This window comes from Oncorhynchus clarkii, chromosome 13 (genome assembly GCF_045791955.1).
Source record: "Oncorhynchus clarkii lewisi isolate Uvic-CL-2024 chromosome 13, UVic_Ocla_1.0, whole genome shotgun sequence".
Taxonomy (NCBI): domain Eukaryota; kingdom Metazoa; phylum Chordata; class Actinopteri; order Salmoniformes; family Salmonidae; genus Oncorhynchus; species Oncorhynchus clarkii.
In genome coordinates this window covers 22,641,990-22,669,373 of record NC_092159.1, presented here as the reverse complement: position 1 = coordinate 22,669,373, position 27,384 = coordinate 22,641,990, and the positions used below count along the sequence as shown (strand labels likewise).

Genomic DNA, 27,384 nt, shown 5'->3' with positions numbered 1-27,384 from the left:
AAGCATTAATTGGATCTTCGACCTCTATAGTGGGGATGATCACGTAAAATGTGTGGAAATGATTGGGACTTCCAATGGTAGTTCACTGTGCTGCATCTATATCAAATGCTTGTGAAAAGCTAAAGCAATTTTATAACATGCACAACACTACTCTTGTGAGATTGTCAAACCCAATGAATGTGTCATGTTAATACATTTTCATATTAGGTTTGTGGTTACTACAGTGTAAGAAATGAATTTTCAATTTCACATCACTGACTTGTTCGATATTAGTTGAAATGGTCAAAGAACTCGAAGGACCAGTTAATTAGTCTTCGGTTCGCAATGAAAGATGGGGACCTAATAAATTGACCTACATTTTTTTTTAACCGTTTTAGCATGTGAAACTATTCAAATGAAGTGTTTAAGTACACTTCCGCTACTTGTTGAAGACTTCAAATTAGCCCCACCTAAAATCTCTTTAGGGTGCGCGGCAACTGCACGCCACATGCAACGAGCGTGCGCGCCGCGGCATAGTTCCCGGAAACGAGTTGTATGGGGCGGCGCCGTTCCTTGTTCGCCATACTTGCACAGGGAAGAGCAACAGAAGCACTTATTCTGCTAGCGCCTGGGAAAAAACAGCAGGAAAACGGTAAAGACCTGCTTTCACAACCTATACAATAGTTAACGATCAAGCACAGAACGGTTCATTATGTTTTAGATTTACTTTGTATCTGGTGTCATTTCGTCCCAACTTTGCTAACTAGCAATTTGCTGAGTTGTGCTAGCATGCCAACCACAATAACGTTAGCCTGCTATGGTATCTAACGTTACATACTTCACACCCTGGCTGCAGCAGTGCCCATATGTAGCCAGCGAAACATCAAGTAAACGTTGGTCTACTGTTAATATTTTGTTCTGCTCCAGTGGGACTTATGTAAAAGCACGGGACATTTGTAACATAGTTTGGTTTAATTGGGTGGCAGGTAGCTAGAGTCCAACACCCATGTTACTAACTAGCCAGTTCGCAATCCTCGTGCAGCTTGATGACTTGCGGCAGTGTCTAGCCGTTCAGAGACTAGTTAGCCCACTCGCTAGCTATTTGGCTGTCTTTGACGTTTGATTACTTTGTCGCCTGAAACCGTGCTAAATTCGACGATTAGGTAACCTTCGTTCTTTAGATAGTGTAACACATTGTTTAGCTAATTATGTAGCTTTTCGTTTGGATTCTCAAGTTAGCATCTGTCCCTGTCAGTAACTAACGTTACATTAATCGGTCAGTCTTTCTTTGCAGCAAGCTAACGCTACAACTCAAGCTATCTAGCCACCCGCAGACAACAAAAGAATGGAAGTGAGGTTTATTTATTTTTTTAGATGTTTCTCTTCCAGGAAGTAATTCAAGTCCATAAAGCAATGTTGATAAGAGAACAAATGTTTTGACATACTGTATTGATCTGTAGTGTACACTGCATACCCAGTTCCATTGCAACGCAAATTATAATTTTACAGCTGGTGGCTGTGTAGAGTATTGTCAGTGATTGCACAGGAGAAAGAGACTGTTCTGCACCTTTGCAGAGTACAACTCATTTTGTTCACAAGTTTGAATAAATAATGAGTCATTATTTTAACTATCATTCATTTCATCCATTAATGTTTACTGATGCAAATTCTAGTTGGTGAATGTGAGAGGAAATTCATTAGTGTAGGTAGACTTGTTTCCTCTGTCAACCTGAATGTTAAGTACCACATCCTGTCTGCTAGAAATAATTGACATCTTCCTCTGACTGCGCGGGTGTAGTGGACCCTTTAGACTAGAAGCCAGGACAACATTGATTGAGCCCTGTACGATGGAACATCACGACTCATTAAATTGAGCATCCATTAAGTTAGCATTGGAAATTGCTTTAAATTATCATTATTTGTCAATGAATAGTCAATCTGTGACAAATAATCTCTCGTATATGCTCAGGAGTTTGCAGATGGTTATGTTTCTGTTCTGAACATCCCATGCGGTTGCCAGCTGAGTTAAAATCAGACCGACAAACACCTGGCCCCTAGCTCCCAGACAAAGTTGAGGATTTTGCCTAAGAGTAGGGAATAGGAAGTGAGATTTTACTCTTAAGTGGCACTGAAAGTTTAGTGCAAATCATTACATAACATTCGCTCTGAAACAACCTGACATTTGGTCAAAAGTTTATATAATCTGACACACATTTGCTAACCCAAACAGTTGAGTTATTTGGTTAATTATGTGGTATATAGGTCTTCACGGGTCCAACCAAATACCAGTTCAGGGTGGGTCTGGGTCCAAAGTGCAAGCTTTTTCCTCGGATACGGGCCGGGCCCTATTTGATTGTCATCGAGTCTTGGGTCTATGTAACTACAGCTGATAGACCCGAATGGACCCCACCACAGCTCTGCATAGCCTATAGCATATTTGTTTTACACTAATAGAAGGGTTAGACAACATATAAAAATACCTATTCATTAAGCAGAAGAGCAACTTGGTTGATATATATATATATATATATATTGCTTTTCCATGGGTCTAAACCTGGACCCATTAGGTTGGTCGTCGGGTCCACGTCCGATTGTCCTCGGGTCTGTTCTTGCAAGATGGAGGTAGGTCGACCACTGGTGTCTGTGTGTAAAAGCAGTCGGTGTGAGTGCAACCTGGTTTTAGAACGTTTCGTATTATTCTTTACGCAGATCTAAGACAGTAGATTTCGTATGAAATGTATTAATTTGTGGATACCCATCATCCATTATGTATGATTTGTTACGAACCAATTTGTTGTGGCTACCGTTAGCTAGGTGGCTAATGTTAGCTATGCTAGGGATTAAGGTTAGGAGTTTGGTTAAAGGGGAAGGGTTACCGGGCATGTTAAATAGCTAAAAAGTAGTAAGTAGTTGCTAATTAGCTCAAATGCTAAAGTTGTCCATGATGAAATTTGAACACACAACCTTTGGGCTGCTAGATATTCGCGTTATACGCCCACCCGACCAAACACCCACCTTTCGATTTTGCCTTAAGTAACCTTCTGTCTTATGTAACCATATCCTACTAATTTGAGTGTTCCTGATTTACATTTACTATCCTACATCAAGTCTGAGACCAGGCTGGAGTCTAAGCAGGCCCCTGGCTGCCCTGTGCTCAGGCATGTTTATCATTGCAGTCAAATCCATGTTCCACTGTCTGCAGGGTGAGCTCTCCTTCTGTGGCATTCCACCCAGCCTGCTAGTTCAGACCGGTCAGGAGGCTGGATGTATGTTAGCAGAGTCACTATTATTCGAGTCACGAGCAAGTCTCAAGTCACAAGGTCCGAGTCCTAAGTAGAACGGGTCGAGTCTCGTGTCAAGTTCAAGGCGTGTATTCTAAGAGCAAGTCAAGGCACGTGTTTTTTTTAAAGTCAAGTAATATTAAAATCTATACATGCAATGACTTGTTCAACCACAATTCTTTGTCTATTTATTGAGGCTACCGTACAAACCTTTTCATTATTTTGTCACCAACACATTTTGATTATAGAATTGTAAAATAGGGACCTTGTAGCAGTCTTAAACACCAGTCTCAAAGTCAACAGTGAGGAGGCGACTCTGGGATGCTGGCCTTCTAGGCAGAGTCTGGGATGCTGGCCTTCTAGGCAGAGTTGTAAAGGAAAAGCCATATCTCAGACTGGCCAATAAAATAAAAGATTAAGATGTGCAAAATAACAAAGACACTAGACAGAGGAACTCTGCCTTGAAGGCCAGTGTCCCAGAGTCGCCTCTTCCCTGTTGACGTCGAGACTGGTGTTTTGCGGGTAATGAAGCTGCCAGTTGAGGACTTGTGAGTCATCTGTTTCTCAAACTAGACACACTAATGTACTTGTCCTCTTGCTCAGTTGTTTACTGGGGCCTCCCACTCCTTTTTCTATTCTGGTTAGAGCCAGTGTGTGCTATTCTGTGAAGGGAGTAGTACACAATGTTGTACGAGATCTTCAGTTTCTTCGCAATTTCTCACATGGGATAGCCTTCATTTCTCAGAACAAGAATAGACTAACGTGTTTCAGAAGGTCTTTTTTTCTGGCCATTTTGAGCCTGTAATCGCACCCACAAATGCTGATGCTCCAGATACTCAACTAGTCTAAAGAGGGCCAGTTTTATTGCTTCTTTAATCAGAACAACCGTTTTCACCTGTGCTAACATAATTGCAAAAGGGTTTTCTAATGATCAATTAGCCTTTTAAAATGATAAACTTCGATTAGCTAAGTGCCATTGGAACACAGGAGTGATGGTTGCTGATAATGCTGATACGCCTATGTAGACATTCCATTAAACATCTGCTGTTTCTAGCTACAATAGTCATTTACAAGATTAACAATGTCTGTGCTCTATTTCTGATTTAATTGTGTTATTTTAATGGACAAAAGCACAACAAAAACATTCAAAAACAAGGACATTTCTAATTGACCCCAAACCTTGAAACAGTAATTTATGTTGTGAAGCTAATAGCAGTGACGCAATTATTGTGTAACTCCTCTAGGGCAACATCTGAAAAAATAGTGCAGTTGGTGATGTGCTCGACCACTCGGCGAAAGCACACATCACCCACGACAGAGAACGGTCGATTGTCAAGGACAATGAATTCCATTATCTTGGCTGTAATGAATTTCGCCTTTGAGTTGTCTCGCTGAAATTTTCTTGCTCTTTCAAATGACTGCTCGACTTGTTGACTTCTTGATACACACAGTAGACATTGTGGGCTAGGTTAGGAATGCTGTGTTGCATGTGTAGAGCAAAATATAGCGTTATATAGGTATGCACGGCAGCTTTGACCTCGGTTTTTAACATCGGCATTAAACTAGACGTTGGGCCGATACGAGGTTGGCGTTTTTAGCTGATATTGTCCGATTCCGATATCGTGCATCCCTATAATGAAGCTTAACGTTGTTCCCCAGAACAGTTGAGCCAATCACATGTGTGTTTGGAAATACTCCGTCAGTATTATATGCTGACCACACCGTGCGTTGCAAAATAAATGTACACGTTATTCAGTCATTGCACCCACATTGCTCACGCACGTCAACGAGTGTCTGTGTAGCCAGGTATTAAAATAGAACTTGGTTCTATTTGTGACGTAGTGCAAGTCCCGCCTCTCTCCTCATTGGTTTTTGAGAGCATATTTCCACGTGGGTGATTGAAAGATGAATTTAGGTCCACATTCCAGTTGGTGGTATTTTAATTTTTTAACCATTTAACTAAGGAAGTCAGTTAAGAACAAATTCTTATTTACAATGATGGTCTAGGAACAGTGGGTTAACTGCCTTATTCAGGGGCAGAACAACATATATATATTTTTTCCTTGTCTGCTCGGGGATTTGATCTTGCAACCTTTCGGTTACTGGCCCAACCTCTAATCTACCTGCCACCCCAAACAATAATGCACCTTCAAGTTGGTTGCCGACCGCCATATTAAGTCATGAGAAGTAGTCTGAAATGAACTCGGTTTACCTTTTTTTAATCTATGGATTAATTGTCCGCGTAGAGGACCTTGTGCATTTCAGGTCAAATAACAACCCAATGATTATAACCCCAGACGTATTAATTAGCAACAGCAAGTTAGCTAGCTAAATTGCCATAAATGTTTCATGCTATTCGACCTGTCCCCAAATCAATATAGTTGGTTCAGAATTTGTTTCTATATTTCAACCTGCGTGTCCTGATCGTGTGTAGTTGAACAAAATCAACATGTGCGTGGTCTGGTCAGCATTTTAGATAGAATGCCGAGGCCCCTCCACCCTACCAGGAAAACCGTCTGGTTGCCTAGGTTACACCATTGGCTCACAGCAAGAAATCAACCTTTTTTCAAACACAATTTCTTGTCTGCTTGTTTTTATCAATTACAAACTTAAAGTACAACATGCCTAAACATTGCTTTTCAAATATGCCTGCTCCCTAGCGTTCTCACTACTTAGAAAAACGTAAAATTGTAGGGCTTCCTTCATGTGAGTGCTAGCTACCAACCGGAATATTAAGCTTGCCAAGACCAACAGAACAAATGGACTATAAGTAGTGAATGGGGTTCCAAACAGACTATACTAAACAAGTTAAGTCTTACTTGTGGTGAAAAGCTAGCTACGCGTAGCCTACTTGTACACTGGGTTGTAATGTTGGTTTTCCCCAATTTGTGGTCGAGGGGAATTTATTATGTGAATATCAACTCTGAGTATAGCACAACTGGAAAAAGCGAGCTGGTGATTCCATCGCCTTCTATACCTGTCGGTGAATCTCTGTTGTGTGGTGCACATTAGAGGTTGACCGATTAATCGGAATGGCCGATTTCGAGTTTTCATAACAATCGGAAATCGGTATTTTTGGACACCGATTATTTTTTAAATATTTTTTTTACACCTTTAACTTTATTTATTTAACTAGGCAAGTCAGTTAAGAACATATTCTTATTTTCAATGATGGCCTAGGAACGGTGGGTTAACTGCCTTGTTCAGGGGCAGAACGACAGATGTTCACCTTGTCAGCTCGGGGGATCCAATCTTGCAACCATACAGTTAACTAGTCCAACGCTATAACCACCTGCCTCTCGTTGCACTCCACAAGGAGACTGCCTGTTATGCGAATGCAGTAAGCCACGGTAAGTTGCTAGCTAGCATTAAACGTATCTTTATAAAAAACCAATCAATCACAATCACTAGTTACCTACACATGGTTGATGATATTAATAGATATTATCTTGCGTGTCCTGCGTTGCATATCATCTGTCTGATCATACAAGCATTTGACTGAGCGGTGGTAGGCAGCAGCAGGTTTGTAAGCAGTCATTCAAACAGCACTTTGGTGCGTTTTGCCAGCAGCTCTTCTTTGTGCATCAAGCATTGCGCTGTTTATGACTTGAAGCCTATCAACTCTCGAGATTTGGCTGGTGTAACCGAAATGGCTAGCTAGTTAGCGGGGTGCACGTTAATAGCGTTTCAAACATCACTCGCTCTGAGACTTGGAGTGGTTGTTTCCCTTACTCTGCATGGGTAACGGTGCTTCGAGGGTGACTGTTGTTGTGTTCCTGGTTCGAGCCCAGGTAGGAGCGAGGAGAGGGACGGAAGCTATACTGTTACACTGGCAATACTAAAGTGCCTATAAGAACATCCAATAGTCAAAGGTTAATGAAATACAAATGGTATAGGGAAAAAGTCCTATAATTCCTATAACTACAACCTAAAACTTCTTGCCTGGGAATATTGAAGACTCATGTTAAAAGGAACCACCAGCCTTCATATGTTCTGAGCAAGGAACTTAAACGTTAGCTTTCTTACATGGCACATATTGCACTTTTACTTTCTTTTCCAACACTTTGTTTTTGCATTATTTAAACCAAATTGAACATGTTTCATTATTTATTTGAGGCTAAATTGATTTTATTGATGTATTATATTAAGTTAAAATAAGTGTTCATTCAGTATTGTTGTAATTGTCATTATTACAAATACATTTTAAAAATTGGCCGATTAATCGGTATCGGCTTTTTTGGTCCTCCAATAATCGGTATTGACGTTGAAAAATCATAATCGGTCGACCTCTAATGCAGTGTACACTATTTCTGTGCTTTATCAAGTGTGCGCTCTGAATTAGTTGAGGCAATATGTACATGTAGGTAGGGGTAAAGTGACTATGCCTAGATAATAAACAGCAATTAGCAGCAGCGTAAAATAAAAAAAACGGGGTGGGGTCAATGCAAGTAGTCTGGGTAGCCGTTTAATTAACTGTTAAGCAGTCTTATGGCTTGGGATAGACACTTAAGGAGATTTTTGGACCTAGACTTGGCCTTCTGTTACCGCTTGCCATGCGGCAGCATAGAGAAGTCTATGACTAGGATGGCTGGAGTCTTTGACAATTATTTGGGGCCTTCTAATGACATCACCTGGTATAGAAGTCCTGGATGCCAGGAAGTTTGGCCCCAGTGAGGTACTCGGCCGTACATACTACCCTCTGTAACACCTTGCGGTCGGATGGCAGTTGCCATACCAGGCGGTGATGCAACCAGTCAGGATGCTCTCGATGGTGCAGCTGTAGAACTTTTTGAGGATCTGAGGATCCATGCCAAATCTTTTCAGTCTCCTCAGGGGGAATAGGTCGTGCCCTCTTCACGACCGTCTTTGGTGTGTTTGGACCATGATAGTTTGTTGGGGATGTGGACACCAAGGAACTTGAAGCTCTCGACCTGCTCCACTACAGCCCCTTACTGTTATAGTGCCTTGTGTGCTATGCAGGTAATACCTTCAATTCCGTGATGAGAGAAGGATGGTATGAACATCTGTATATCACCGAAAGCCTAGTTGATTTACCAAATATACACGGGCAATAGCACAAAATAAATAGGGCAGGTTAAGCCTGATACAGGGGCTATCTGAACAGACACAATTCGAGGGCAAGACTGCTCAACCACCCCTTGAGAAACCAAATGTAATCTAACAGGAGCTCAAACAGGTACATAAGCACTTTGCCCCTCCCAGGACCATACAATTGGCAATTACAGCCAATAAACAATGTAAAAGGCCATTTCTGCATACATTGTTAGATTCGACTTAATCAGACTAAATTATATTTTATAACATTATTGCTCCATGAATGAATGGCTATGTTACCACGTAGCCTATTTCTATTCACACTAAGGCACACATGGTTATATTAAGCACAACCAGAATGACATAAATCTAGGACACGGACATACGGAAGTCCGACATAACCTGGGATATATGAACAAAGGACAAAACATACATTTAATTAAATAAACAGAACTTCTACCCCATGAGTCTTGCAAATGTACATGTGCACAATAAACATCTTGCCCTCTCAAAGGGTGGCAGAAATGGTAATTGAAAACGTGGGGGACTGACAGACGAATGAGGTCGGTGGCGGTAATGCACCTAATTTATGAAAGTTTCCAATCGCAATAAGTCCAGAGAGGGAAAAGCCTGGAAGGAGGAGAGATGACTAGAAACTATTATTTTATTTTATTTCACCTTTGTTTAATAATGTAAGCTAGTTGAGAACAAGTTCTCATTTGCAACTGCGACCGGTGCAAGATAAATATACAGCATATGCAAATGAGGTAGGATAAGGGAGGTAAAGGCAATAAATAGGTGGCATAGTAATTACAATATAGCAAATAAACACTGGGATGGTAGATGTGCAGAAGATGAATGCGCAAGTAGAGATACTGGGGTGCAAAGGAGCAAGATAAATAAATAAATACGGTATGGGGATGAGGTAGTTGGATGGGCTATTTACAGATTGGCTATGTGAGCTGCTCTGACAGCTGGTGCTTAAAGCTAGTGAGGTAGATATGAGTCTCCAGCTTCAGTGATTTTGCAGTTCGTTCCAGTCATTGGCAACAGAGAACTGGAAGGAAAGGCGGCCAAAGGAAGAATTGGCTTTGGGGGTGACCAGTGAGATATACCTGCTGGAGCGTGTGCTACGGGTGGGTGCTGCTATGGTGACCAGTGAGCTGAGGTAAGGCGGAGCTTTACCTATCAGAGACTTGTAGATAACCTGGAGCCAGTGGTTTTGGCGACGAGTATAAAGCGAGGGCCAGCCAACGAGAGTGTACAGGTCGCAGTGGTGGGTAGTATATGGTGACAAAACGGATGGCACTGTGATAGACTGCATCCAATTTGTTGAGTAGAGTGTTGGAAGCTATTTTGTAAATTACATGGTATTACGAGGTTATGTTTGGCATTTATTGATTTGTTGCGAAATAGGAAGACAATCCTAGATTTAATTTTGGATTAGAGATGCTTAATGGGAGTCTGGAAGGAGAGTTTACAGTCTAACCAGACACCTAGGTATTTGTAGTTGTCCACATATTCTAAGTCAGAACCGTCCAGTAGTGATGCTGGACGGGCGGGCAGGTGCAGGCAGCGGCCGGTTGCATTTAGTTTTACATGCGTTTAAGAGCAGTTGGAAGCCACGGAAGGAGAGCTGTATGGCATTGAAGCTCGTCTGGAGGTTAGTTAACACAGTGTCCAAAGGGCCAGAGGTATACAGAATGTTGTTGTCTGCGTAGAGGTGGATCAGAGAATCCTCAGCAGCAAGAGTGACATTGATGTATACAGAGAAGAGAGTTGGCCCGAGAATTGAACCCTGTGGCACCCCCATAGAGACTGCCAGACCTCCGGACAACATGCCCTCCGATTTGACACACTGAACTCTATCGGAGAAGTAGTTGGTGAACCAGGCGAGGCGATCATTTGAGAAACCAAGGCTGTTGTCTGCCGATAAGAATGTGGTGATTGACACAGTCGAAAGCCTTGGCCAGGCCTATGAATACGGCTGCACAGTAATGTATCTTATCGATGGCGGTTATGATATCGTTTAGGACCTTGAGCGTGGCTGATAATTTTAGAGAGGATCCAGATTGTCTAGCCTGGCTGATTTGTAGGCGTCCAGATTTTGCGCCTCTTTCAGAACATCCGCTATCTGGATTTGGTTGAAGGAGAAATGGGGATGCTTGGGTGAGTTGCTGTGGGGGGTGGAGGGCTGTTGATTGGGGTAGGGGTAGCCAGGTGGAAAGCATGGCCAGTCGTAGAAAAATGCTTATTGGAATTCTCAATTATGGTGGATTTATTGGTGGTGACAGTGTTTCCTAGCCTCAGTGCAGTGGGCAGCTGGGAGGAGGTGCTCTTATTCTCCTTGGACTTTAGTGTCCCAGAACTTTTTTGAGTTTGTTCTACAGGATGCAAATTTTTGTTAGGAAAGCCTTTCCTTCTAGCTTCATCAAACTGCCTGTGTATATTTGTTCCTAACTTCCCTGAAAAGTTGTGTATCAAGGGGGCTATTCGATGCTAATGCAGAACGCCACAGGATGTTTTTGTGCTTTGAGTGGGGCATGCATATTTAAGATGGTGAGGAAGGCACTTTTTTAAAGAATAACAATGCATCTACTGACGGGATGAGGTCAATATCCTTCCAGGATACCCAGGTCTGATTGATTAGAAAGGCCTGCTTGCTGGAGTGTTTTAGGGAGCATTTGACAGTGATGAGGGGTAGTCGTTTGACCTCAGACACATTACGGATGCAGGCAGTAATCGCTGAGATCTTGGTTGAAGACAGCAGAGGTGTATTTGGAGGGCAAGTTGGTTAGGATGATATCTATGAGGGTGCCCGTGTTTATGGATTTGGGGTTGTACCTGGTGGGTTCATTGGTAATTTGTTTGAGATTGAGGGCATCAAGCTTAGATTGTAGGATGGCCAGGGTGTTAAGCATGTCCCTGTTTAGGTCATCTAGCAGCCCAAGCTCTGAAGATAGATGGCAGGCAATCAATTCACATATGGTGTCCAGGGCACAGCTGGGGGCAGAGGGTGGTCTATAGCAGTGGCAATGGTGAGAGACTTGTTTCTGGAAAGGTGGATTTTTAAAAGTAGAAGCTCAAATTGTTTGGGTACAGTACTGGATAGCCTGCAAAGTTCTGTCTTACTATCTCTGCAGTAGATTGCAACACCGCCTCCTTTGGCAGTTCTATCTTATCGGAAAATGTTATAGTTAGGGATTGAAATTTCAGGGTTTTTGGTGGTCTTCCTAAGCCAGGATTCAGACACGGCTAGGACATCCGGGTTGGCAGAGTGTGCTAAAGCATTGAATAAAACAAACTTAGGGAGGAGGCTTCTGATGTTAACATGCATGAAACCAAGGCTTTTACGGTTACAGAAGTCAACAAATGAGAGCACTTGGGGAGTAGAAGTGGAGATAGGCACTGCAGGGCCTGGATTAACCTCTACCTCACCAGAGGTGGAGTAGTTGACCATTTTATGTGTGGATTAATTGGTGGAGTAGAGGACCTTATGCATTTCAGGTAAAATAACAACTCAATGTTTATATTCCAGGACAAATTAGCTAGCAACAGCAAGCTATCTAAATAGGACAAATTAGCAAGCAAGTGCAAGCTAGCTAGCTCAATTGCCATAAATGTTTAATGCTTTTTGATCTGTGCCCAAATTACTGTAATTGTTTGTTTTTGATATTTTAACCTGCGTGTCGTGATCGCGTTTGGGGGACGACGACAAAATAAATGTAAGCACAATGGCACATGTGCGCAGCCAGTTTGGGTTCAGTGTATCTCACCGGATCTGTGTTGATTGACAGTTTGCTGTTCCATTCAAAGGGCCAAGTGTGCGTTTCACTAGCCAATATGTGGCTACTGTTTCTGGCTGCGTGGAGAGTAATCCATGGTGCTTCTGTCCCAGTAACAAAATATTACTCATTTTGGCCAGATAACCTGGCCAGATAATTTCAAATCATCCGTCTCAAGTTTTGAGGCTCCAAGTCAAGTCTCAAGTTATTTTATTTTCTATAGAATTGGACATGAGTCAGACTCGACAACTCTCTATGTTAGTGTTAACACCTCTCTAGCCAAAGGGGATACCCATTCTCCCAACTTTTAATGAGATGTTTTGTGTACAGTTGTTTCCAAGGCAAACTAGCCTTTTGTGAAATCGCCTACAGTTAACATGTTATATTACTGGCAGTGTTTGTAACATCACATATCATTGTTATAGATGCGTGGAAGGGCTTTATTATTATTTTTTACCATTCGTCCAATTAGTTGGAGTGTTTGCTGTCAAGGTTCCAAGCTGCCTTCAAGATAAGATGACACGCCTTTCATATTAGGGCCGAATCATAATTGCAGACTCAGGCGGTTTGCCTTGCCGTTGTTTAAACACCAGCCTATTCACCTCTTCTAACGGCTTATTGTTTGTCTTTTGTATATGGGCCGTGGGAAGGTACTAACTAAGCATTAGGGCTATGATGGAACTACTACGCTGTCACACTGATGGTGGGCTTTCTTAACTCTTGATACAAGCTCACATAAACGCATTAGAAACATCTCTATATTCAGCAAAAGGTTTCCTTTCGGAATGTGTGGTGCCGGACGTTTGACCGGCAGTATTTATTTACTTGACTCATATGCATCGGGAGCGTAACCTAATTAGGGCGTCCACCAATGGTGCTCAGGAAGACACGAGTCCCGTTTGGGTTATGGTAATTCATTTGAACAGAAAATGCCAATCGAGAATGCAACGATGTTACCTAATTCCGATGCCCACATGTACTTTCCCTCAGTCACTAAGACGAGTAACGAATAGCAAAATCACTAGCCTATTTTAATTTACTGTTGACCTATTCTATTGTTCAGCTTGTCGAAAAAGAAACAGCCTATTCCAAACTGACTCTGGGACAGTTGTGGGACGATAGATCCCAAGTTCATACAACCAGTAGGCCTAGGCTACATAAAACGAAAGTTAAAAAGCCATGAGTCTGATGCAACCAATAACATTTATCCCTAAAATGTTGATCAACTATTATTTCTTCATATTTATAAGCTCAGCAATGCGCACAAGACGGTACGCTACGTGTGACTGTTCATTCCATAATGCAATTAGGGGGAAACACCGTTGTCATAAGCAAGCAGTTACATGTGAGAGAGATGACATTTACAGGGGAGAACAAATATGCAACAACTAGCATGGGTTGCTAATATGACAAGGATTGTGGCTTTGGCTACTGGACAATTAAAGAAAGTTGATATAAAATAATTGCCTTTATGGATATGGTCTGATTTTGGCTAGGCTACTTTGAAGCAAGGTAAGATATGCAGTAAAATGTTCAGGATTCCAAAAATGAAGTATATGTTTTCAAAGTGCATACTGCCCCGAGCTCATTACAAAGTGGTGTGTGACACCCTGATGAAGCCTGCCTTCTATTGCTTATGCATTTGCTGTTTGATATGCTGTATCAGCAGCTCTCACACTGTCTTGACTGTTTTTCCACTTGAAGGCTCTGTAGCTGTATGCTGTGCAAGTGTGATAAATGAGATGCATAACCAATATACACACACGGAAATTTAATTCCACTAAATTATGCAAATGAACCTATAGACCGATAAGCATGACCAGTCAAATGTATTTAAATCGACTGGTATTTCCATCAATGAATAGGCTAAAAAGCATTATGTCACAATGGGATTTTCTTCTTCTCCTGGACAATTGGCCAGTGCAGCAGTACTAATTTATTTCCCATTTTTCTTTTGTTTTATGGTGTACTTTTTGTTCTTATATCTTTGTTACCGTGTAGATTGGCTTTAGTGAGGGATTAGTTTCCTAATACTGTACGCCATACAAAACTCCAAAACAAACTGCGTCATTCATTCTCCCCGCTCCATTTTCCTTCATTTTCCAGGCAACTAGTTTTTCTTCTTTTTTCTCTTTTTTTTAATGAATAGTTTTACGCTCTTTGGTTAACAAGGATCCAGATGTGCTTTTAACTTAAGACTAAATGCCAATATTTAAATACTTTCACTCCCCCAAGCTCCAGCGAAGAATGAAAGATCACCAAAATCAAGTGGAAAATAACAGATTTTTTTATTTTTTCCATTCCCGAGTGCTGTTTCTGCAGTAGCAGACACAGACAGAGGATTCATGATCAGGCTATTGTGGGAGAGAAAGCCTTATTGGGGATGTTGGACCCTTCTTGGCATAAATACAGCTCTTCCTGCTTTTGTGAGTCTCTCCAGTTGTCATGACTCAAGTATATTGAGGAGAGGCCTCTCATTCAAATTATAACCCCTGGATGGGGATGACCCATCTGGAGTGGATTTTATTGGCCATCTTGTTTGTTGTGAATGCCATTAGGCTTGCTGTCAAACGATTTTAGTTGTTGGTAAGATGGCATCAAATGATGTTGGCATGAGTTCAAAGGACAGAGATGGGCGTGTTGAATTTTGAGTCGTTTTTGAGAAAAGCAATTTCAAGAACAGTTTCACTCAGATTTTACTTGAGGAAAGCCCCACAAATTAAGCCTGGAAGTCGGCCCAGATCCAAACAAATTTTGTCATGACAACGACCTTAGGAGTTTGCCATTACAGATCTGGGGCAAACGGGCAACAACATTTAAGGACCATGGTCATTGATTGCGTTGATCTTAAGAATGTAGCCTACATGTGGTCTATTTTAGGAGCATGTAAATTCTGTATGTCAACATTGTTTTGACCGAAGCTTGACCACATCTGTCAGTGTAGTTGAACTTACTTGCTAAATAATGAAAGGAAGACAACATCACTGTACAACACATGACAGTCAGTGTAAGTAGATTGGTGTGAGCTTGTTTTGAAAAGTCCGGCTAAGAGGCCCCTGGAGACCAATGGTTGTGAGAGACTGTGTGATTGATCCGTTTTTAGAACAACCCCTCGGGTGGTTCTCCCAATGCGAAGGAACACGCAGTTAAAAATGGAAAAGACACCATTTGTTGTTTTGTCATGTATTGTTGTATTTCTTTGCATCTTGGGACAGTTGACCTCAATCTTGTGTGTGTTATGGGCCCATGTCATGTGACTGTTCACACATGACCTCATTTGATGGAGATGGTCTCCCACTAGCCTGATGCTGTTAGTGTGCCCAGATTTTTCACATTAGAACCAGGATTAAGTCATCAGTAGTGGCTTACTTTTTTTGTGATGTAAAAAATATATATATTCTGCACCTTTTTTGGTTCTTCTGATCAGGGAACCTTTCTGCGTTTTAGTTCCTTGTTTGTTGCTTTATGTGATGTCATAGCAGCATTTTATAATAATGGATGAGATGCTGTCATCCTTTTATTTGAGCAGAATATACTACATCCTCTGAGGTGAAGCCACATGGGAGGAGTAGCGATTAGTGGAACTATTTATTGGCCTATCTTGGTTGTAAACATTCCTCTCTCTCTTCTTCTTCTTCCCCACCCTCTGTCACTTCTCTTTCTCTCCACAGACATGGCTGAGGACGATTTGACTCCGGAGCAGCTAGCAGCCATCGCTGCGGAGAACGACGTAGGTGAGACGGTCAACTACAAGCCCCCGGCCCAGAAGACCCTGCAGGAAATCCAGGAGCTGGATCAGGATGACGAGAGCCTCCGGAAGTACAAGGAGGTTCTGCTAGGAGCCGGCGCTGCTGCTGTCGCTGGTGAGTGTGTGTGTGTTTGTAATTTCTCTCTCAATATGTGTGTTTGTATACGTGTCTGCCTGGCGCCTGCTTAGTATCTTTACGTGTCATATCCAAGATGGCGTAGCAGTCGGTCGTGTGTCCTGTCATGTGTAAATATAGTATTCCTAATTTATTATTTTTTTTCTTCTCGTATATATTTCATATATATTTTGATCTCACTTTCCATCTACGGACTGAATATACTCTCCTGCAACCCGCCTCACCCAATGTGGTACGGATCTGCTGTTTTTATACTTTAGAACCGGAACCCCCATCAGAAGCTAGCCAGCTAACTAGCTACTAGTCAGTTAGCCACTGCTAGCGGTCTTCACCGTTAATTTGGACACCAGCCAGCCTCAGCTCGGTCAATACCTGCCAGTCTGCACAGCGCGATATCAACCCAGAGCATATCAAACTGCTTTTTCTCTACCACATCTTCTAATTCCTACCGCAAGCTCTGAACCTTTACACAGGATCATCGCAGCTAGCTAGCTGCAATCCGAGTGGCTACGCCTGGCTAATGTCTCTGTCCCAAAGCAAGCACCAGTTAGCCTCGAACTAGGCCCATCTCCTAACTAGCCAAAGAGGTCCACCAGCTAATTATTGAGCTACAATACCTCTTTTTCCATATGGCCTGGACCCTTTACTTCCGACACCGAGTCCCGCCGGGCCATCATGACTGGTCTGCCGATGTATTAGTCCGAGGTGATTTCAACTGGCTCTTCCGTTGCGACGTCGCTGAAGGCCCATCTGCTAGCCCCGACCCGCTAGCTGTCTGAATCGCCATGTCTCCAGCTTGCCTACTGAAGTAGCGACAACTTAACGGCTCCCTTACTCACCCATTGCTCCCTTACTCACATCCTACCATACCCTTGTCTGTACATTATGCCTTGAATCTATTCTTCCGCGCCCAGAAATCTGCTCCTTTTACTCTCTGTTCCGAACGCACTAGAGGACCAGTTCTTATAGCCTTTAGCCGTACCTTTATCCTACTCCTCCTCTGTTCCTCTGGTGATGTAGAGGTTAACCCAGGCCCTGCAGCCCCCAGCACCACTCCTATTCCCCAGGCGCGCTCATTTGTTGACTTCTGTAACCGTAAAAGTCTTGGTTTCATGCATGTTAACATCAGTTTGTTTTATTCACTGCTTTAGCACACTCCTTCAACCCGGATGTCCTAGCCGTGTCTGAATCCTGGCTTAGGAACGCCACCAAAAATCCAGAATTTTCCATTCCCAACGACAACATTTTCTGACAAGCTAGAACTGCCAAAAGTGGCGAAGTTCGCCTGCAGAGTTCTGTCATACTATCCAGGTCTGTGAACAAACAATTTGAGCTTCTACTTTTAAAAAATCCACATTTCCAGAAACAAGTCTCTCACCGTTGCGGCATGTTATAGACCCCCCTCAGCCCCCAGCTGTGCCCTGGACACCATATGTGAATTTATTGTCCTCCCCCATCTATCTTCAGAGTTCATACTGTTAGGTGTTCTAAACTGGGATATACTTAACACCCCAGCCGTCCTACAATCTAAGTGCCCTCAATCTCACACAAATTATCAAGGAACCTACCAGGTACAACCCTTAATCTGTAACCATGGGCACCCTCTTGGATATCATCCTGACCAACTTGCCCTCTAAATACAGCTCTGCTGTCTTCAACCAGGATCTCAGCGATCACTGCCTCATTGCCTGCGTCCGTAATGGGTCCACGGTCAAACGACCACGCCTCATCACTGTCAAATGCTCCCTAAAACACTTCTGCGAGCAGGCCTTTCTAATTTTCCTGGCCCAGGTATCCTGGAAGGATATTGACCTCATCCCATCAGTAGAGGATGCCTGGTAGCTCTTCAAAAGTGCTTTCCTCACCATCTTAAATAAGCATGCCCCATTCAAAACAAATGTAGAACTAAGAATAGATATAGCCCTTGGTTCACCCCAGACTTGACTGGCCTTGACCAGCACAAAAACATCCTGTGGTGTTCTGCATTAGCATCGAATAGCCCCTGCAAATGCAACTTTTCACAGAAGTCAGGAACCAATATACACAGTCAATAAGGAAAGCTAAGGCTAGCTTTTTCAAACAGAAATTTGCATCATGTAGCACTAATTCCAAAAACTTTTGGGACACTAAAGTCCACAGAGAATAAGAGCACCTCTTCCCAGCAGCCCACTGCACTGAGGCTTGGAAACACTGTCACCACCGATAAATCCGGGTTCATTGAGAATTTCAATAAGCATCTTTCTACGGCTGGCATTGCTTTCCAACTGGCTACCCCTACCAACAGCTCTGCACTGATCTTGCAGGCGAAAACCTGAGGAAAATCCAACGAAGTGCTGTTTTTCCTGAAAGCTCTCTGTTCCATTGGATGCCTTGCCTCCATTTAAAGGGATATCAACCAGATTCCTTTTCCTATGGCTTCCTCAAGGTGTCAACAGTCTTTAGACAAAGTTTCAGGCTTTTACTTTGAAAAATGAGCGAGAAAGATAACATCGCGTCAGTGGATAGCTGGGTGTTTGCAGAGTTTTGCTTGTGCAACAGTGTGGGGCAGCCATTGTCTCTCCCTCTCCTATTGAAAAAGTGACAGTCCCGGTTGATATATTATCGATTATAAATATTTTTTTTTAAAGAACCTGAGGATTGATTATAAAAAACGTTAGACATGTTTCTGTGGACATTACGGATACTATTTGGAATTTTCATCTGCGATGTCGTGACCGCTTCGAGCCTGTGGATTTCTGAACATAACGTGCCAAACAAATGGAGGTATTTTGGATATAAAAATAATCTTTATGGAACAAAAGGAACATTTATTGTGTAACTGGGAGTCTCGTAAGTGCAAACATCCGAAGATCATCAAAGGTAAGCGATTTAATCTATTGCTTTTCTGACTTTCGTGACCAATTACTTGGCTGCTAGGTGTTTGTAATATTTTGTCTACTGAGAGAGATGTTCTTACATTAACACTTGTTATACTTTCGCCAAATAGCTTTTTTGAAATCTGACACGCCAGGTGGATTAACAACCAGCTAAACTGTGTTTTGCTATATTGCACTTGTGATTTCATGAAAATGTAATATTTTTAGTAATTTTATTTGAATTTGGTGCGCTGCAATTCAGCAGGTGTTGATGAAAATTATCCCGCTAACGGGATGGGTGCGTCAAGAAATTAACAAACATCCAGACGAGCTTCAATGCCATACAACACTCCTGCCGTGACTTCCAATTGCTTTTAAATGCAAGTAAAACTAAATGCATGCTCTTCAACCGATGGCTGCCCGCACCCGCCTGACTAGCATCACTACTCTGGATGGTTCTGATTTAAAATATGTGGACAACTACAAATACCTAGGTGTCTGGTTAGACTGTAAACTCTCCTTCCAGACTCACATTAAGCTTCTCCAATCCAAAATGAAATCTAGAATTGGCTTCCTATTTCGCAATAAAGCATCCATAACTCATGCTGCCAAACACCCTCGTAAAGCGGACTATCCTACCGATCCTAGACTTTGGTGACGTCATTTACAAAATAGCCTCCAACACTCTACTCAGACTACATGCAATTTGCTATCACAGTGCCGTCTGTTTTGTCACCAAAGCCCCATATACTACCCACCATTGTGACTTGTATGCTCTCGTTGGCTGGCCCTTGCTACCTATTCGTCGCCAAACCCACTGGATCCGGGTCATCTATAAGTCTTTGCTAGGTAAATCCCCGCCTTATCTCAGCTCACTGGTCACCGTAGCAGCACCCACCCGTAATACGCGCTCCAGCAGGTATATTTCACTGGTCACCCCCAAAGCCAACACGTCCTTTGGCCGCCTTTCCTTCCAGTTCTCTGCTGCCAATGACTGGAACGAACTGCAAAATTTCCTGAAGCTGGAGTCTTATCTTCCTCTAACTTTAAGCATCAACTGTCAGAGCAGCTTACCGATCACTACCTGTACACAGCCTATCTGTAAATAGCCCACCCAACTACCTCATCCCCATATTGTTATTTATCTTTTTGCACCTCAGTATCTCTACTTGCACATCTATCACTCCAGTGTTAATGCTAAATTGTAATTATTTCGCCTCTATGGCCTATTTATTGCTATTTATTCCTTACTCTTCTGCATTTGCACACACTGTACATAGATTTTTCTATTGTGTTAATAACTGTACGTTTGTATAACTCTGTTTTTGTCGTCACACTGCTTTGCTTTATCTTGGCCAGGTCGCAGTTGTAAATGAGAACTTTTTCTCATCTGGCCTACCTTGTTATTTAAAGGTGAAATTTAAAAAATAAAAATACCACTGTTTAGCTTTGGGAGAATGCTATAGAAACAGTCCCTGGGTACTAGCTATCTCAAAATAAACATGTTTTTTTTCATGTTGGGGCCCTTCCAACTAATGGATAGCTGTCCTGATTTCAGCTCTCATCTGGGGCAGACCGTTGGACAGCTGGTTGTTACTGGTAGTATACATGCAGTCCTCAATTCCTAAATGTTGCCTCTAAAAAGTATTGGTCTGTACAATCGATTTACAACTTTTAATGTTTAAATGGAGGCCTAGGTAAGGGCCATAACTTCACAGATATCCCTACTTGGATGTATTCAGTTTGGTTGTCATTTAGACACAAATGCAGAATTATGTAAAAATACATTTAAGTAATGTTTTTGTGCTTAATGTTAGAATATAAAATACGTTTTGTGACATATTTTCACACCGAATGACCTATAAAGTTTAAAGGTCTGAAACCAAACATTACATATCAGCAAGTAACTAGGGTGTAATTGTGTCAAGGTTGCTGTGGGTCAGTTACCTTGATCTATTTGCATGTTCTTTGTCTGGTCTTGTTGCAGATCCCAGCGTTCCCAACGTCCAGGTGACACGGTTGACACTGATGTGTGAGACTGCCCCGAACCCACTGACCCTTGACCTGCAAGGTGAGCTGTAGTACTTTTTTGTTCACTGTAATTCCCAGAAATGGACATCTTATCGTACGAGCATCTCGAAACATGAGGGAAATAGTTCAGAGTGTGTCACTAACTGGCGTTGACAAACTGATCTGTTAGACCACGTTCGAAGTAAAGACCTGCTACTCACCTGACTCTCTTGAGGAGGTGAGCAAGACACCTTGTGCCGCTGAACAGAATGACCTGAGTCACCCTGAACGAGGCAGGCCAGTGCCAGTAAAAGTGCGTGCATCACACTCGTGTATGTACTTGTAGTGACTGTTCCCGAGGAACAGTGTAACACAGCCACTCGTGTCAGAAGTAACATGCTGGAAACGGTGAATGAATAGGAATTAATTAGGTGTCGTTTGAAAATTTCAAAGCCTTACCTCATGGTCTTTCCATGTACAGCACTTATTGCAAATTCTGGGGTAAAAACTGTTTTGAAGCATTCATCGTGGGGGGAATAAAGAGATTACTGTATTGCTTCTGTTTCCCCAGTCTGTTCCACTGCTAGATGTTAAAGGAGAGTGTTGCAGCACTGCTAGAAGACATTATTAAAACCCCTGATTAAGTGTGCTAATGAGGCAGTGCCACTGCTGGGCAGAGATAATGACCCCTGCTGAGGTGTCAGAGCTGCCTAGGACTCCACATGGCTGTTAGACACCCTGCTCTCACACTCCACACTGGGGCCCTGTGGACGGCAGTCCCCTGCTGCATGCCCTAGTTAGTGTGGGTGTGAGAGAGTTGGAGAAACCTTACTGTTTTTTTCCCTCGTTGTCTTTCTAACAGGAGATCTGGAGGCCTTTAAGAAGCAGTCCTTTATCCTGAAGGAGGGAGTGGAGTACAGAATAAAGATCAGCTTCAAAGTGAGAGCACGGTTCAGATCTTTTGCGGTGGTCCTTGCTGACATTTAAATGTGCAGGTAACTGCCAAAATAAAGGAAACCCCAACATAGTGTCTTAATAGGGTGTTGGGACACCACGAGTCAGAACAGCTTCAATGCATCTTGGCATAGATTCTGCAAGTGTCTGGAACTCTTTTGGAGGGATGCGACACCATTCTTCCATGAGAAATTCCATAATTTGATGTTTTGTTGGAGGGTTACTGCTGTCTCAGGCGCCGTGCCAGAATCTCCCATAAGTGTTCAATTGGTTTGAGATCTGGTGACTGAGACGGCCATGGCATATGGTTTACATCATTTTTATGCTCATCAAACCATTCAGTGACCACTCGTGGCCTGTGGATGGGGGCATTGTCATCCTATCCCCCATAGGATAGCCATGGTAGCCAAAATAATGGCCTGCCTAGCATTTTTATGCATGATGGGATGTTAATTTTTTAATGAACCCAGGAACCACACCTGTGTGGAAGCACCTGCTTTCAATATACTTTACCTCTCATTCCCACAAGTGTTTCCATTATTTTTGGCAGTTACCTGTATAACATGTAAGATATTGCACAAAACAATTGAATTGACCTGAAATATAACAAAAGAGAATCTGTCGTTCACTTTACGTGAATGAAAGCTGTTTGTATGAAGACCACATAAGTTAAAAGCAGAAGACACATTTCAGTTGAATGCATTCAGTTGTACCACTGACTAGGTGTCCCCCTTTTCCCTTTCCCTAAAAAGGTAGTGGCTACACTTTTCTTTCCCCCCCACTAAAAATCAAACACTCAGATTGTGCCATTAATGAACTTGGCTTACCGGTAGGTATTGTATTTTTCAGATTTCATGGTTCACTAGGTCTTTTAAATGGCCTATTTCTGTCAGATTTTCCATGCCGCTAACGGTGCCTCTATCTCTGCAGGTGAACAAGGAGATTGTCTCGGGACTCAAGTATGTCCAGCAGACCCACAGGAAAGGAGTGAGAAGTGAGTGCTTGCTGCTTCCTATCCCTCTTGTTTGTTCCCTCCTGACCTCCATCTCAACCGCACAAGCCTTCCTTCCATAGTAAATGTGAGAAATTGTGCCCTAGACTGAAGTGAATGTTGACATCAACGTTGAAGTTTCCCACTACCATCAGTTTCTACAGATTGCCCTGTTAAGGGAATGTACTAGGTGATACATTGTCATGGTTTCCAAATGTTGGTCCTAACAGAATTGAAGAGATAAGTGGCATGATGCCACAACACCGTTGCTTTAGACAGTAAGGGAATCATTTTAAATTAATTAGTTCAGTGAAGAGCTGTAAACACTTAAGGCCTGTAGAGACTACCATTGTTTAATTTTGACAGACAGCCCCGGCCCACACACTGCCTTCCCTTTTAAATCTGCCAAGAGAAACAGGCAGAAGGGCCAGGGCCTGAAATTGAGATATTGTTTGAAACCGGATGAAAAGGTTGAAAAATAGAGGCTGAAAAACAGACTCGACAGTGTCAATAGGGATATTATTGAGATTGTTTTGAGGCATTCATCTCACATTTTACTGAGGAGAAGAGAAAGGCAGAGTGGCAGGGCGTGAAATGTTTGTTTGAAACTGGATGCAAGTCGAGGCACAAAACAGCCTGTTGTGTCAATTGCTTTATTAGTGAGTCGTGTTTGTGAGGCTTATTGAGAAATCGATTGATCCAAATAAATTGGAGCAGGCCTCCTGAGTGGTGCAGCGGTCTAGGCGTCACTACAGACCCTGGTTCAATCCCAGTGTCTTCCGGGTAGGGAAGTGTTTGGCCGAGCGAGATTTCCTTGTCTCGTTGCGCTCTAGCGACTCCTTGCTGGGGGCCGGGTGCCTGCAAGCTGACTTCAGTCCCCATCTGAACGGTGTTTCCTCCGACACATTGGTGCGGCTGGCTTCTGGATTAAGCGAGCCGTGTGTCAAGAAGCAGTGCGGCTTGGCAGGGTCGTGTTTCGGAGGTCGCATGGCTCTCGTCCTTCGCCTCTCCCGAGTCCGTAGGGGAGTTGCAGCGATGGGACAAGGCTGTAACTACCAATTGGATGTCACAACATTGGGGAGAAAAAGGGAGAAAAGTACTACAAATTCTATAAATTGGAGTAAAACTATCATCAGTCGTGTTTTTCATTAGTCCTGTTTATTGATAACTTTCTTCGCAGCGAGCAAGTATCTTCTCCAAGTAGTTACACCCTGTTTCATTGTTTTCTGTTTATTGCCTGATGAACACCACCCTGTATTTCTTGTCCTCCCTGGTGATTCAAACAGCCCTTCTTTTCTCTCGGTCTCTGTAGTTGACAAGACGGACTACATGGTGGGGAGCTATGGGCCAAGGCCGAACGAGTACGACTTCCTGACCCCGCTGGAGGAGGCTCCTAAAGGCATGCTGGCCCGCGGCACCTACAACATCAAGTCCAAGTTCACCGACGACGATAAGCACAACCACCTTTCTTGGGAGTGGAACCTCAACATCAAGAAAGACTGGAAAGATTAAGAAAGAGGCCTTTCAAAACCAAACCCCACAACCATGTCCCCATTTCACCATGAGTTCATTTTCTTGTACTTCATTCCATCCTCATGCCTTCAATCTTCATTCTGACCCTTCCTCTTCATTCCGACCCTTCCATCCCTCTCTCTTTTTTCCCCATTTATCCGTCTGCATTAGTAGCAGCAGCAGACGCAACGCCCCCCTCTGTCCGTCCATCCCTCTGCTTTCTTTGGTTGCACAAAATCCACCATCATTGAGTCAATGCCCTCAACCTGCCAAGAATTTGGTTAGGACTGACTGGGAGGGGCCTCAGTGGGGAAGGGAAAACTTGCTGTTATTGGCAGAGAGGTTTGGAACGATTCTTTATTGGTTTATTAACTAATTTACCAAGGCAGTCTTTTCAAACAGCTCCAACACTGAAAGGGCATTATCATAATTTTCCAACCTGGTATTGGGCCTTTAAGTTTTTTTATTAATCTAATTGTATGAATAATAGTATACTGTGGCTTTGTTCATGTCACTGTTGATATTAATCAGCTTTTATGGTCAATCCTTCCCCGACATCATTTCCTTACCCCTTTTAGCATTCCTTTGCCTGCCTCCTTGCTAGTTTTTTATTTTTTATATATATATTTTACCAAGACCTGCCTTGTTAAAGATATTCTCCTGTACTTTTGTATTTTTTTGCCAGTAGTTATGAAAGTAGCACCCACGAGCCAAAAGTGAAAATCGCATGTCACAAATATGTGCACCATGACATTGCTCTCGTTCTACTGTGTGTGTGTGCGCGTCTTGTTAGCCGTCACTCAAATGGTGAGGGGATGAAACGCAAATTACTAAGGGGCTTGCCCAAGTGGGGCTTAATGTAGGGGTTAAAAAGTTCTGGAGCATGTCTTTTTAAACCTACAGTGAAATAATGAGATGCTTTACTTCAGCTCCCCCCCTTAAATGTTTAACCCTTTCCTCTTACATGGGGATTGGGGCCACGGTAACCTAATGTAGCAGGTGTATATTTTTTTGGGAAGTAATTACGCCTGAAACTAGATCCCCTATATAAGGGGTATTCAACTCTTACCCTATGAGGTCCGCATCCTGCTAGTTTTCTGTTGTATGTGGAGGAGGCGTGTCGCCTTGTTAATGTCCAAAAGCAGAAGTCCATTTCCCCTGAAAACAGGAACATCCAGTAGTTTAGGATTCGGCAGAGGCTAGGGCAAAGGAAGTGAAAGATAAATGACATTGTAAAAAATCAAATGAAAAGGGCGTAAGCCCCAGTGCTGCCTCATACCGAAAGATCAAAATAATCAGTTTCACTCACCAACAATCAGTTCACTACTCTTGTGCAGTTGTCATGGTAGTGCACTAACAGATGGTGCATGCCTTGGGCTGTATGTTGTGTATTTCATGTGGTGCTTGCCATCAGGTAGACTCACTCAAGGGCATATTGTACTATCAACTGTTCCACCATCTTAATCTCTTTGCTAGTTGAGATTCTCCCTGTCGTCTTTACACACATGCTGCTCCCGGCCTGAACTCAACCTCCACTAGTAAACACAAGTTAACATGGTAGTTAGAATGAGAATAGAATACACCACCTAGAATTGACCAATGTGTTTTTTTTCCTTGCCCACCCCAGCAAGCCACTTCATCATTATTGTTATTATCATTATTGTTCATCCTTAGCCATGAGGCCTTATCGTCGACTTTGGTCGCGTGAAAAAGAGACATGATTATTTTATTTTTTTGCCTTAATGTACATCAATCCCCAGTCAGATTTCCCTCCTCCCCACCTCACTCACATGTTGTTATAAACCTTAGGGCCTGCTGTCGGAGGTCAAAGGTGATGACAAGTACCAGAGAAGGCACAGGAGTAGAGAATGACTCACCGTCTGCTGCTGGAGACATTGACGGTGTTTCAGCTCTCATTAGGAACAGGAGCTGGTAGGGTTAAGATGTACACCTCCACAGTCAGGCCCCAGCCTTTGCCCAATGACCTATTGACGAAAAGAGACGTTGATGGAAGAACGGTCAAGTTTGCACAGAGTAGGATGTGCTAGCAGAAAATGTGTGATGCTGTTTGAGTATGTTAAGAGGGAGGGATTTTGGATCAGAAAGGGGAATTGACATGTACTGTACCCTAAGCATATGGATGTAAAAGTGTTTCAGATATTGTGCTTTTTCCATACATTCCTTCACACATTGTACAGTTTCGATGCTGGCATGCTGGTGGGGTTGTATGCATATTTGATCATTTGTGATTGCTCTTCATGGACAATAAAGATGTTGCTCAACTTGGCCTGTTGTGTACGGAGTGTCTCTGGTTTTCAAAGTTTATTTGTGGGTAAAATAAGTAAAACCATTACTTCCAGTCTTGATCTATTCAGCAATCACATTTTACAACTTCTCAAGAGTTCTACTAGTCACATTTTTAGACTAGTGGCCAATCTTAAGTTTTGAGAACTCTACCCAAGGTATAACAAAGCACAACCATGTTTTTCCATATCTCTAAGGTCTCCCATATATGGATGGTTGTATACAAAAATCTTATTGTGAAAGTGGTTAAATTGATAGATATGGTGACACACACCATTAACTCAACTGGTGGGGAATGGGCCACCTAAGTTAATTTATGATGAATGAACTTAACTTTTTGGTAACTGTTTGTCATTCAGTACTGTATGGTTCAGTCTGACAATGTATAGTGTGGCCAGACACTGAAGGTCCCTCTGTGAATTTGATATGTTTAGGCCCTACTCTTGCAATTACTTTAGAGGGTCCTCCTAGATTTGACTCCATATCCAATATGGCTACCATATTACCATTACATTTTGGTTTTATTACATGTATTAAATTAGACATTTTTTAGATTTTTGTACTGTACTTATGACCTGTACTCAAGACAATTTATATGTACTTCAACTATGTTTGGAATCCAATATGCCCACCATGTACACTCAAACACCTTTGTCTGATTATTTATATTTTTTTAAAGGCAGCAGACTGCTTGTCATGGCAATACCAAGTATTCCACGTTACGAGCCTCTTTGAGGATCAATGAGGCATCTGAGAGGCTCCAACTAAAGGAAA

At 42.6% G+C, this 27,384-nt stretch overlaps 1 protein-coding gene across 1 annotated transcript; it reads left to right on the top strand.

Annotated features, from left to right (window-relative positions):
- Positions 1-509: 509 nt before the first annotated feature.
- Positions 510-26,593, top strand: LOC139424641 (rho GDP-dissociation inhibitor 1-like). The gene is made up of 6 exons (XM_071176668.1): positions 510-631; positions 15,772-15,963; positions 20,827-20,910; positions 21,712-21,788; positions 22,734-22,797; positions 24,107-26,593. The coding sequence occupies exons 1-6, from the start codon at positions 535-537 to the stop codon at positions 24,304-24,306; spliced, it is 714 nt and encodes a 237-aa protein (XP_071032769.1). The 5' UTR covers positions 510-534; the 3' UTR covers positions 24,307-26,593.
- Positions 26,594-27,384: the final 791 nt, after the last annotated feature.